Below are 13,319 nucleotides of genomic sequence, written 5' to 3' on the forward strand. Positions count from 1 at the left end.
CGCTCCGTCCTCGAACTCAACCGATCCCCTCCCCGCCCCACCGCGCTGCCGGCCAGCCCCGATCTGGCCTTTTTTTTACGGTCGCGCGCCCCCCGTTACCGGGAATATGGCGGCGTCGGTGGCGGCGCCGAGTCCCCGACTAGGCCCGAAGCGCGCGAACCGCTCTCGGCCCAAGCCCCGCCCACTGACGTCACGCGCGCGGCCACTTCCGCCGCACGTCGCCCGCCACTTCCGCTCCGCTCGGCGCCGGGAGGCCCGCGGGAAACCGGAAGTGCGCCCGGACGGCCGCTTCCGGCCTGCCGGCCACTTCCGGCGTGGGCCTGCACCGCCACTTCCGGCGCGGCCTGGCTGGCTAAACGAGGGCAGGAGGGCAGGCGGGAAGGAGGGCGTGATGGCGCTGGCTGCCCCGTATCCTTCTCTGATGATGCGGGTGAGGAGGGAGAGGGGTGGTTGATTGTCAAGAAGGATTCTTGGGGGACAGGTTGGGGTGGGTTGGGGGGGACTCGAGGTTGGTTTGTTCTCTCTCTCCACCCACCCCAACCCCCCGCAGGGACCGAAGGAGACGAGATGCCCGCTGGCAGCTAGCTCTTCCGGGCAAGGGCAACCCCAAGGAGAGAGACGTGGAGCTGGCGATCTGGGGGTGACTTTGGGTGGGTGGTTTGCACCCTGGCCAGCTTCTGCCTCGTGATCTGTCGAGCCAGGAGGCTTGCTTGGTTGGGCCTAATTTAGATTCCAGTTCACCCATTTGACAGGTGCAGCTTACCCAGCAGATTTTGGGGGGGGGTCTCCCTTCTATCCTTATGCCTATCCTTATGTCTTAACTTAATCATTCCTGATCATTTATGTATTTTGAGATCTTCCAAGCAGTTTAATGCTGTCAGTTGCTTTCACTCTACAGCTCCAGAGTTTTCCTCCTTAGGTGCCTCTCAAGATGTCCTTTATTGGGGCCGGAGAGATAGCATGGAGGTAAGGTGTTTGCCTTTCATACAGAAGGTCATCGGTTCGAATCCCGGCGTCCCATATGGTCCCCCGTGCCTGCCAGGAGCAATTTCTGAGCCTGGAGCCAGGAGTAACCCCTGAGCACTGCCGGGTGTGACCCAAAAACCACAAAAAAAAAAAAAAGATGTCCTTTATTTTACACCCGTTGACCTGCGTGACCCCAGTGTGTTTGGTGTTCATAACCGTCTGTGTCTCTTCCATGTTTCCTCATGTTCATTTCTTTTTTTTTTTTGTTTTTGGGTCACACCTAGTGGCGCTCAGGGGTTCCTCCTGGCTCTATGCTCAGAAATTGCTCCTGGCAGCTCAGGGGACCATATAGGATGCCAGGATTTGAACCACTGTCCTTCTGCATGCAAGGCAAATGCTCTACCTCCATGCTATCTCTCCAGCCCCCTCTCATGTTCATTTCTGTATTCTCAGCCTATCATAGTTCTGGGTGAAGCGGCTGGTTATTTCGTCTTTTATAAACTCATCAGCTTGGTTGGTAACCTGGCCCTGGAGAGTATTGAGTGTGCTTGAGAAGGATGCAGATTCATTCTGTTGAGAGAGGATGGTTTTCTGTCTCTCTGACCCATTTCGTCTTAGTTCTTCAAGCGCTTGCTTCCTGGTTGATCTTGTGCATAGAAGATCCTGTCCTCCCGCTCCTGGCATATTAGAATCTGCAACTGTCAGGCTCCGAATTTTAGACATTGTGGCTTAAGGTCTGGGAATAGATCTTGCCCCCAGCACACCCCCTTCCCCATTCGTCACCTTAGCCAGATGGGTCAGATTCACTGCCCCAATGCCTATTTCCTGAGCAAGTGGTTTAAACTATTGAGCAACACAGTCCAGGACCCAATGTAAGTTCTGTTATAGTGATCTTCTATGTTTAGTTTTTTTTTTTTGTTTTGTTTTTTGTTTTTGGTCACACCTGGCAGCGCTCAGGGGTTACTCCTGGCTCTACGCTCAGAAATCACTCCTGGCAGGCTAGGGGGACCATATGGGATGCCGGAATTTGAACAAATAACCTTCTGCATGAAAGGCAAATGCCTCACCTCCATACCATCTCTCCGGACCCCTATGTTTAGTTTTGAAAGTGGATGATGAGGGGCTGGAGAGATAGCATGGAGGTAAGGCGTTTGCCTTTCATGCAGAAGATCGGTGTTTCGAATCCCGGTATCCCATATGGTCCACTGAGCCTGACAGGAGCCATTTCTGAGGATAGAGCCAGAAGTAACCCCTGAGCGTGGCCAGGTGTGAAAAACCAAAACACACACACACACACACACACACACACACACACACACAAAGAAAGTGGATGATGAAAAATGTGTTTGACATCTGTCAATACTTCCTTCACATATGTGGATGCTGTGATATTGGTGCCGTCTATATAGATTAGCAATGTCCCATCTCCCTTACTGATTCAACCCAATTCCAGTAGACATTTGCTATCCTTTATGCAGTGGTCCTCAAACTATGGCCCGCGGGCCACATATTGTATTGTATCTGTTTTGTTTCTTCATTGCAAAATAAGATATATGCAGTGTGCATAAGAATTTGTTCATAAGTTTTATTTTTACTATAGTCAGACCCTCCAATGGTCTGAGGGACAGTGAACTGGCCCCCTGTTTAAAAAGTTTGAGGACCCCTGATCTAGTGAAAGTTTCTTTCCCTGAAAATCATTTTGTTGTTGTTGGACCTGACCTCCTCTGACCTCTTAAGTTATTCATTTGGGTGGATGGGGGCGGGGGGAAGCTCAGAGTTTACTCCTGGCTCTGTGCTCAGGATCAATCAGTCCTGGTGGTGCTTGGAGGACTATATGAGATTGCTCCCTGGTTAGCTATGTACAAGGCAAATACCTTCCCTTCTGTACTTTGATCTTGCCCAGTGATCTCTTAGTTATCATTTGCAGGAAATAACTTTTTCCAATCTTTCACTTTTTAACCTGTAACTCCGTACATCTAAATTGAAAGTGAGTTTCTTGTACACATGTAGTTGACTCTTTAGGGAAAAAAAAAAAATCCATCCTGCCATGCTGTCCTTTTGCCTGCTGAACGTAATTCACTAGGGATTTCACTAGGGATTTCTATGGTCATTTTGTTATTTTCTATCTTCTTGTTTCTTGTGTGTCCCTTGTTTTCTCTTGCCCTCATCATTGGTTTCGTTTCTATATATTTCTATATCAACAAATTGCCTCTGTTGAAAGGCCGGGGTCAGTGTCAGCTTAACTTCTGAAGGATGAAATGCCTGGGAACATGGTCAGCCAGCTGAACTACGCGTGAACACCATTTACTGATGGTGATTAATTCCAGAGGTGTCTGTTCTTAATTCGTTTCAGATGCTTGTTCAGGTGTCCAGGCACCACTTCCTGTCTCCTTTGACATCGTTCAGACGATTCTACAGAGGCGACAGCCCAACAGATTCTCAAAAAGACATGATTGAAATCCCATTGCCTCCGTGGCAGGAGCGAACGGATGAATCCATCGAAACCAAAAGAGCCCGCCTGCTCTATGAGAGCCGGAAGAGGGGAATGCTGGAAAACTGCATCTTGCTTAGGTAGGGGAGAGGAGGCCGGTTGCTGCCTGCAAGAGGCAGACAGATAGACAGTTAAGACAGCCTTGTCAACTCTCTCTTTTGCTTTCAGCCTGTTTGCTAAAGAGCATTTGCACCGAATGACAGAGGAGCAGCTGAATCTCTACGATCGCCTAATCAATGAACCTAGTAATGACTGGGACATTTACTACTGGGCCACAGGTATGGGGTGTACAGCCTAATGCCCCCCCAAAAGGGGGGGCAGTCAACCCAAATACTCTCCACTTTTCCCCCCTCAAAATATTGGAGCTGGAGCAGTGCCCCAAGTGGTAAGGCGTCTGCCTTGCCTGCATTTGCTCCTGCAGGCTTGGGGGACCATATACCATGCCGGGATTCGAACCACCGTCCTTCTATCTCTAAGGCAAACTCCTTACCACTGTGCTATCTCTCCGGCCCAAGGAGCAATTTCTGAGCACCTAGCCAGGAGGAACCCCTAAGTGTCACTGGGTGTGGCCCAAAACAAACAAACAAACAAACAAAAATATATACAACTTCGGGCCAGAGAGATAAGATAGTACAGTAAGTAGGGTGCTTGCCTTGCATGTAGCTGACCCATATTCGGTCCCCATTATCACATACAGTTCCCTGAATTCTTTAGGAGTGATCCCTAAGCCCAGAGCCAGGAATAAACCCTGAATACAGGAGTAAACCCTGTATACAACCAAAACAAACCCCTCAAAAGCATGCAAAACTTGTTTTAACTAATGGACATTCTTTTATTTGCAAATAGTAGAAATCTATTCTGTGTTTAAGTCCCCAGCGGAAGTTCATGGAATTGTGTGGGGAGCTCCGAGTATTGGAAGGCAGGTGAACAAAAACCAGGCTGGGGAGATGGAGTAGAAGCACGTGGCTTGCCCTGTGTGTCCAAGAGCCATAGAAGATGCCCTCTGGTGCCAGTTTTGTAGTAACAGACACTAAGTGCAAAGTTCGGATTCACAATGGAAAAACTGGCACAATGAGAAAACTGAAATTCGAAACAGCAGTGCTTTTAACAAGGCAACTCTTTCTCTCGGACACTCTAGACTAAGTGCTCCAGGGAAGTTTGAAGAGAACAAAGGTTTCATTTCCTCCATTTACTGCCTCTGAGTTGCCCATCTCGTGGGCCAAGATAACTGCTGACACTCTGTTCATCCTGTCTAAGCTTCAGCTAGAAAAAGAGTAGGCAGCACCCTTTTATTCCCATTGAGGCCTCCTTAGCAGGACTCTGAGTCCCCAGCAATCCTTCTCATGCTTTGCAGGCCAGGTGGTTCATCGGTTGGGCCTAGCAGTGCTGGGAGCCATTGTAGCCACATCTAGTGATGCTCAAAGGACCATGCAGCATGAGAGATAGAACTCTTTTGGGGCCTCATATATACCAAGCATGTGCTCTGGCCTTTTGAGCTCTCTCTCTCTCTCTCTCTCTCTCTCTCTCTCTCTCTCTCTCTCTCTCTCTCTCTCTCTCTCTCTCTCTCTCTTTCTCTCCCTCCCTCCCTCCCCCCCCCCTGTACACTGGCTCCCTGATTTATGGGTCCTTCTCAAGAAACTTAAGACCTTTCAGCAGCCATGGCTTAGTCTTATTACTACACCATGAGGAAGGAGTTATAGTCTCTTCCAAGTGTGAAGTTAACTTGGGAAACATTACCAAGGAAAAGTGAGAGAATGGATATTAGGGATACAGGGTTGGATTTTTGGGTCTTGGGGGCTACATCCAGCCATCCTAGTGAGTCTACGCTCTTCTTCTCTCAGACTCACTCTCATAGAAAGATATGAAGTAGGGGCTGGAAAGATAGCATGGAGGTAAGGCGTTTGCCTTGCATGCAGAGGGTCAGTGGTTCAAATCCTGGTATCTCACGTGGTCCCCCAAGCCTGCCAGAAGCAATTTCTGAGCATAGAGCCAGGAGTAACCCCTGAGCGCTGCCGGGTGTGACCCAAAAACCAAAAACCAAAAAAAAGAAAAAAAAAGAAAGATATGAAGTTGTTTGTACTTCCTCAAACTCCTTTTTTGCTAGGGGCACTCTTAGAGGTGTTCAGGGCCACCGGGATGTGCTGAGTGGCCCTGCACAGAGGTGATAGGAGGCCTTGGGGAGGGGGGACACATAACTAGAAGTGGTTGAACTCAGAGCCTCACACATGTAATGACTGGGGGGTTCACTCTCACTCGGCCCGTGCTCTTCCCCTTGAGCTATGTTCGCATCTGCATTTCACTTTATGGTTTTTCTCTGTTTCCAATTTTACTGGAATTCCTTAGCTCCTAGTAAACTTTGAACCTTCGTCATAGTCACAGTTTCCCTGCATCTCAGTCTGATGGTCTTAACTTCTCCTCCTCCCTGATCTCTCTCTGTGGGCGACTTTGTCCCTCTCTAAGGTACCTTCAGGTGGGCTATAGCTTGAGTAGTAGAGCATCTGGTATTAAGTAGACCCTGCCCTGCACAGTCCTCCAGTCTCACCTGATGGTCATGACCCCAGTGCGATAATCCCAGAAAGAGCGCGTGCGTCCGTCTAAACTGCCACAGCTCTTCCGCCCTAGCTAGAGCTTCCTGTTGTCTGCAGAATCCTTAGCCACCTTGAGGTCGTTCTGGCCCCTGGTGCTGAGGTGGCCTTCCCTAGGGACCCCCTACTCCACAGGAAGTGGGGTGTTACCTTCCTCTCACTGCCCAGCTTGGCAGAACAGCTCAGGAACCAGAACGTGCATGGTGTTTTTCCTCTGTGCCATGAAGGAGAGAGGCCAGGCTGGGCTCTGAGCTTTTTGCCATCAGACTTGTCCACTCTCCTGCTCTGGCAGGAGCCTGCTCCAGAGGGATGTGTGGAGAGGAACCTGAGCTGAGGGTGGACGCCCAGAAGAATGTGGTTAGTTCACACTTGTTTTCGCTGTAGGGCTGGGTGCCTTGAACACAGAATCCCTGGATTCAGTCTCTAATGCCATTCAGGATTGTCTTTTTACTGGGCTATTGGCTCTTTTTTATGCCCAGTGTCTTCGTCCAGCTTCTGTGTCGAGGACCTCTGCCTCCTTCCGCTTCCTTTCTTTTTCATTCTGAGTGGGCTGGTTGGGCAGATCCTATATCCTGACACACTCTTCTGGCCCCTGTCCTTAGATTCTGTTCTCCTGAGTTGCCCTTTGGCATTAGGTCTCTGGTGACATGAAGAAAAATTATCTTGGGAGGGTTGGAATGCTAGCACCACAGGTAAGGGACTTACCTTGCACACAGCCAACTGGGATGGATCCTCAGCACTCAAGATGGTCCCCAGAACACTTCCAGGAGTGCAGAGCCAGAAGTCAACCCTGAGCACTGTGGAGCTCCTCTGAGTGGAACAAAACTCAGGGCTGACTCCTGGCAGGGCTCAAGGAACCATATGTGGTGCTGGGGAATGAAGCCGGAGTCAGCTGCGTGCACAGCAAGCATCTTACATGCTGCCTTCTCTTTCCTGTGCTCGTAAATGGCGTTATCTTAGCATGAGTGCAGCGCTGTATTCTTTCCAGCATCCTGGGATCTTCCTGTGATTGTGATGCCAGGCCTGGTGCCAAGTGAGTGCACTGAACTTTGCTCAGAGGGATGCCTACCCCAGCACAGTACTTAGTCTTGATGGAAGCACTTTTCCAGAACACACGCCCTAAGCTTTCCCAGTGGGAGGCATCCCTTAGGATTCGAATGGGGGTGGGATGGGATGGGCCTGGAGATAACTGGAATGGAGCCCATTCCAGGCTCAAGCCTGAGGCTGGCATAGCCCTCCCTCCGCTCTACTTGCCCTTGGCACCTGGCTATTCTCGAGGGTTCCCCAGGTTCCTGCTGAGGGGTGCTGGCTTCCAGTTACTTCTCCTAAACTCCTTTCTGCCCAGGCTGCATTGAGTTACTGGCCTCTCACTGACAGTTAAGAACCTTTACTGCAAGGGAATGTGTCAAGGTTGGTGAAAAACAGCCCTGCACAGGTCCACAAGCCAAGCTGGCCAGGCACAAAGGTCAACCAACAACCTTGGCCCTAAAAGACCAGAGAGCCTTGGGCAAGACCATTGGGCCTTGCCTCGCAGCCATCTGATCTCTGTTCAACTGCTCAGTTCTGTCCTCTCTCCACAGGCTACCCAGGACAGTATGTCAACAACAGCTACTGCTGTTCCCTCACAACCACTGACAAATCCAGACTGTGTGGGTTACTACTGTCTCTCTGAGTTATCAGCACACGAAGGGGAGGCCCCTTCACAGGTGGAATCTCCCAGGGGGACTGAGCAGGTTGAGTTTGAGCCCCGTGCACCACATGGGAACACACAGATCTCACCACTTTCTTAGTGCATAGAAGTTAAATTTGCAGGGCTGGGGAGACAGCACAGGAGCTATAGGATTCGCACCCAAGCCCAGTTTAATTCCACAACCCTGCATGGCCCCTACACCCCTGCAGCATCACCAGGTATCGTGTTGAGCCACATGAGCCAAGTATGGATCAGGAGTGGCCCCAACGCCCCCTCCTTCCCAGTTAAGTTTATCTTTAGCTGACAAAAGTGTCTTCATAGCAATGTCTTCTTTTTTTTTTTTTTTTTTTTTTTTTTTTTGTGGTTTTTGGGTCACACCCGGCAGTGCTCAGGGGTTACTCCTGGCTCCATGCTCAGAAATTGCTCCTGGCAGGCACAGGGGACCATATGGGACGCTGGGATTCGAACCGATGACCTCTTGCATGAAAGGCAAACACTTTACCTCCATGCTATCTCTCCAGCCCCCGCAATGTCTTCTTAAAACAACATAGTAAAAAATGTTAAAAAAAAAATTGTTGCTGAAATAATGCTAAGTAGGGGCCAGAGCAATAGTACAGCAGGGAAGGCATTTACCCTGCATGCAACTGACTGACTTTGATCTCCAGCATCTCTCATGGTCCTCTGAGCATTGCAGGGAGTGGTTCCTGAGTGCAGAGACAAGAGTAATCCCTGAAAACTGCCGGCTATGCACCCCCACAAATAATGCCAAAAAAATTGATAAGCAACAGCATCTATACACAATGATCATTTGGATGTGCACATTAGTGTGTGTGCAGCCGCCATCATATATTCCTACAGATGTGTGTCACAGTGTCCACTATCATATTTTCTGCCACCATCATATATATGCTGACAGGTGGGGTATGTGTGTGGACATGTGTGTAATCGCCATCATGTATTCCTTCAGATAGAGGTATATATATACATATATATATTTGGGGGGATGTATACCTGCCATTGTATATGCTTTCTGTGGGGCTCCTGGTTCAGATATGAACATTTCTATCCCCTCCTGCAGAGGCAAAACCAGCCCCAGAAATATTTGAAAATGAAGTTTTGGCTCAGCTGAGAGACTTTGCAAAAAACAAAAACAAGGAGCAGAGGCTGCGGGCACCGGACCTAGAGTACTTGTTTGAGAAGCCACACTGAACTGGCTCCCTCCATCGGCAGTGGCCTACGTGCCTGGACCCCTACTCCGTGCTCAAACCTGGCTTTGACTTTCTGCCTCTCGTAGACGCACAGCCAACCCACACCATTGGTCCAGCCTCCAGTTATGACCTTACTTCTCCCAGTAAAGTTTCCATGTGACTCGTTCTGATCTTCTCTGTTGGGTTATGAGCCTCAGAAGCAGCTCTTCGGAGACCAGGGCCAGTAGCTCTGGTAGTACAGAACAGACCCAGGCGGTGCAAGTGATGGTGGGCCCTGAATACCGTTATTCCTCACTGTGTCTGACCAAGAATCACCTGGAGCATAGCCAGCCTTAGTTCAATCCCCATCACCACATAGTCCTGAAGCACCACTTAGTGACCTCTGAACCCAGAGCCAGAAGTAGCCCCTGAACAGTACTGAGTATGGTATACAAACACACACCAAGAAAAATGGGCCAGGGCCCAGGTAGACAGTATATTGGCTAGGGTACTTGTCTTACATGGATGCAACTGGGTTCAATTTCCAGCATCTCAGCCCCACCTGGAACAAGCCCCCGAGCACTGCCGGGTGTGGCCAAAAGACCAGTCTAAATCAACAACCAAAAGAGCCAGATCTAGAACTCAATGGGCCGAGTACATGCTTTGTACACAGGAGATAGCACCTTCTGGTTCCCTGAGCACTGCTGGAGGGAGTGGTCCCTCCAATAAATCCATTTGTCACTGTAAGGCTTCTGGATTGAACTCGACTCGGCCACAGGAGGGCAGTGTTGCAGCAGCGATGCTTCTCTGCCCCGCCAGGAAATGTACTTGGCAGCCTGCTGGTGTGCTGAGAGACCAGCTGTGAGTTCGGGGTGTCAGACCCCCCCACCCCAGCCGCCTGAGGCTTTGTGTTTGTGCACTTCCTTCCAATCCAACATGATCATTCTGCCCACAGAAGGTACTTGAGACTCAACAGGCCTGTGAGAACAGGGAGTCGCAGGGGGGTAGATGGTGCTCCGGACAACTGTCTTTTCCCTTCCCAAGTCCCCAGCTGAGAGATGACAGTCTGCTCAGGAATAGTGACAAAAGCAACATCGCCGTTCCCAACCCTTAGTGACTTCCATGGTCCAACTTTTGCAGGGCCACGTCTCTAAGTAGTACCTCAGTTTTTTCTGCATTTTCTACACTTTTGACAATGACCTTAGTTGCAAAACAGGCTTATGTAGGGAGCAAGAATGGGGCACAGGAAGATAGCCAAGATTGTGGGGCACATGCTAGAAGCCCTGAGTTCAACCAGACACTACTGTGTACAGCTTTGCGCTCCCCCAGCCCCATCACAGGTGACCCCCTAAGAGACACAAGGAAGGTTGAGTTGAGAGTCAGGAGCTTTTGGGATTGGGGCCATACTGGGTGATGCTCAGGGCTTTTTCCTGGCTCTGCACTCAGGAAGGACTCCTCACAGTGCTTGGGGAATCATGTGGGATGACAGGGATTGAACCCAGGGTGACCACGTGCAGGACAAGCTCCCTTCCCTGCTGTATTTTCGCTCTGGCCCAAGGGTCAGACTTGACAGCTGGAAGCAGGAGACTGGAGGGACTTTGTCCCCAACTGTCATGCAGGCAGAATGTCATCATCCAGACCAGCCGGATCATCACTGAGTGTCCTGAGAATCGGTATACATGAGCAGAGACGCTCCTACCTGGAACTACAAGTTCCCTCAGAGCTGATGCTCCCACCTGTTCTTAGCACTCAGGACAAAAGACAGAATCTGGCCTTCACTTATGAGCTCATTGCAGCCTCCCTTTGCCTAGATGATGTTAGGTCTTGTTTTTGTTTTGGGTTAATAGCCAGCAGTACTCAAGACTAAAGGCAAATGCCTTGCCCGCTGTTCTATTGCTCCAGCTCTGGGCCCATTTTTTTCTTTAAATGAGAAAATAGGCTTTGAGAGTAAATAGATTTGTCCAGGGCCCAGGAGCTATTTAGTGGAAGAGCCAGAATCTCATTTAGTTCGGTACGCCTCTCTAAGCACACAAGCTTTCTAGCGGAACTGCTGACTGACTGACTCGGAGCAATGGAGCGAAAACTCTGAGTCCAGAAAGGTTAGGGTGGTTAGGAGAGGTGACAGGCGCCAGTCATGTCGGGGTGCAGAAAGGTCTACAGGCAGCACCAAGCACCCTGGTAAGGACAGGAAGTACAGGTGCTGGTTCTGGGGCCATGTCCCAGTTCTGCTATCTGCTCAGGAGATGAGCCAAGCCTCAGTTTCCTGATTTATGAAATGGCCTGGTACTGTTCTGTGTCTTAGCTGAGATCAGATGAGGGGACAAAGTACACTGTGTGTGTGTGTGTGTGTGTGTGTGTGTGTATTGGGGATGTGTGTGTGTGTTCATGCGTGTGGTCCCCACAGGGTAGTCTGCAGATAGGAGGTCTGAGCCTATGAAAGGAACCAGAGTGTGTCTTACCAAGAAGACAGGAGAGAAAACAGACCGTGGTGATGAGTCCTTGGAGGGAAATATCCAGCACTCACCTCAGGCAAGAAAGTGGGGAGAGAAAGAGAAAGAAAGAAAGAGAGGTGGGGAGAGGTGCCCCCCCCCCCGGAGCTGACCACAGACAGACCACTGTGTCAGGCTTCCCTCTTTTTTTCGGGGGCCTCACCTGATGATGCTCAGGGGTTACTCCTGGCTATGTGCTCAAAAATCTCTCCTGGCTTGGAGGACCATATGGGATGCTGGGGGATTGAACTATGATCCGTTCTAGGCTAGCATGTGCACCGCTTGTGCCACCGCTCCAGCCCTGTTTTATTTTTTTTTAACTTTAGTTGTTGATTGATTGATCGATTTGGGGGCCACATCCAGTGGTGCTTAGGGGTTGCTCCTGGCTTTGTGCTCAGAAATTGCCCCTGGCAGGCTAGGGGACCATATGAGTGCCTGGAACTGAACCAGGTCCCTCCCAGGTCAGTTGCAAGCAAGGCAAATGCTCTGCCGCTGTGCTATCTCTCCTGCCCATCAGGCCTCATTTTATGGGCTGTGGAGACACCACACGAGCAAGAGAGACTGTCAAGATGTATATGATTTGCATCATGTCTCACCCAGCCACCCCAGAACATCATACACGCATGTCACAGCAAAAAAACAGCAGCCCGGGGATAGAGAGGATAGCAGTGCCTTGCATGAGGCTGATCCAGGTTCAAGCTCAGGTACCCCAGATGATCCCTGCGCGAAAGAGCCCTGAATGCCACCACATGTGGCCCAGAAACAAAGGAACTGCAGCCCACGATGCACTCGGGCACTTTCCCTTGGGGTTTGAGCTCCCCCAAATTCGTCTCGCCTCAGGGAACAAAGCACAGACCCTGCCTCTCACCTGGGAATGAGGCTGCTTCAAAAGGAATTGTTTTCTTCCCAGGCTGCTGCTGGCTTGTGTCAGCTCTGAAAGGGAAGGATCTTGCTAACTTCAGCTGCTCAGCGTCAGACCCAGGGGTGCTAAGTAAACGGTTTTTCCCTTTATTAGGCATTCAGAAAAACTAGGCCGGCCACCATGCATTTTTAAGCAGTTAATAAACATAGCAAGGGCCGGCAGCCCCCCCCAAGACCCAGAAGCTAAGCTCCTTGTCCCCACTGACACCACCGCTCCCTGACCTCATTCCGAGCCTGCACCGCACCAGGTAATCAGCTGAAGTCTCATGAGTTTTTGCACCTGCTCCCATGGGACGTGGCAAAAACTGGCTGCCGAAGGCCATTCTCTGCCCGCTGAGTCCTTTCAAGTCACCCAGTTCCATTTGCCAAATACCTTCTGCCCAAGCTCTGGGCTAAGATTAGTTCTCAACCTCCAATGCAGATTGGAGTCTGTGAAAGAGGGTGTTATCTGATGGGGGGGATCACAAAGAAACAGGGGGTACCTAAGGGCACTCTGGAGGCTGACCTCTCTGTCCCCAGCTCCAGCTGGGCAGCCCCCACACCGATTTTGCCCATATTTGATTTCATTTTTCTAATTTTTTGTTTGTTTTGGGACTACACTCAGCTTTACTCAGGCCTTACTCCTGGCCCTGTGCTCAGGGATCACACCTGACAGGGCTCAGGGAATCAAACTTGGGTCTGCCAAAGACAAGACAAAGCCTCCTACTCACTGTACACTCTCTCCAGCCCTTAGTCCACAACTTTTGTTTTGTTTTGGGGCCACACCCAGTGGTGCTCAGGAGTTACTTACTCCTGACTCTGTGCTAAAAAATGACTCCTGGCAGGCTCGATGACCACATAGGATACCGGGGATCGAATCTCGGTCGGCCGCATGCAAGGCAAATGCTCTACTCACTATGCTATCTCTCTGGGCTCCCCTTAGTCCATATTTTAAAACATCACTAAGGAAAGAGGATGGATCCACAGGGAGGGTGGAACATCTGACATTGC

General features: G+C 50.3%; 1 protein-coding gene across 1 annotated transcript; it reads left to right on the top strand.

Annotated features, from left to right (window-relative positions):
- The first annotated feature begins 364 nt into the window (after positions 1 to 364).
- SDHAF2 (succinate dehydrogenase complex assembly factor 2) lies at positions 365 to 9,103 on the top strand. The gene is made up of 4 exons (XM_049779924.1): positions 365 to 430; positions 3,320 to 3,537; positions 3,626 to 3,735; positions 8,811 to 9,103. Exons 1-4 carry the CDS (start codon positions 392 to 394, stop codon positions 8,939 to 8,941), a joined length of 498 nt encoding a protein of 165 aa, XP_049635881.1. The 5' UTR covers positions 365 to 391; the 3' UTR covers positions 8,942 to 9,103.
- Positions 9,104 to 13,319: the final 4,216 nt, after the last annotated feature.

The sequence above is a fragment of the Suncus etruscus genome, chromosome 9 (assembly GCF_024139225.1).
Source record: "Suncus etruscus isolate mSunEtr1 chromosome 9, mSunEtr1.pri.cur, whole genome shotgun sequence".
Classification (NCBI taxonomy): Eukaryota; Metazoa; Chordata; class Mammalia; order Eulipotyphla; family Soricidae; genus Suncus; species Suncus etruscus.

Coding starts and splice junctions, on each gene's coding strand:
- SDHAF2 (XM_049779924.1), top strand. CDS start 392: ATGGCGCTGGCTGCCCCGTATCCTTCTCTGATGATGCGG. Junction 431..3,319: donor ATCCTTCTCTGATGATGCGG/GTGAGGAGGGAG, acceptor AATTCGTTTCAG/ATGCTTGTTCAGGTGTCCAG. Junction 3,736..8,810: donor CATTTACTACTGGGCCACAG/GTATGGGGTGTA, acceptor CCCCTCCTGCAG/AGGCAAAACCAGCCCCAGAA.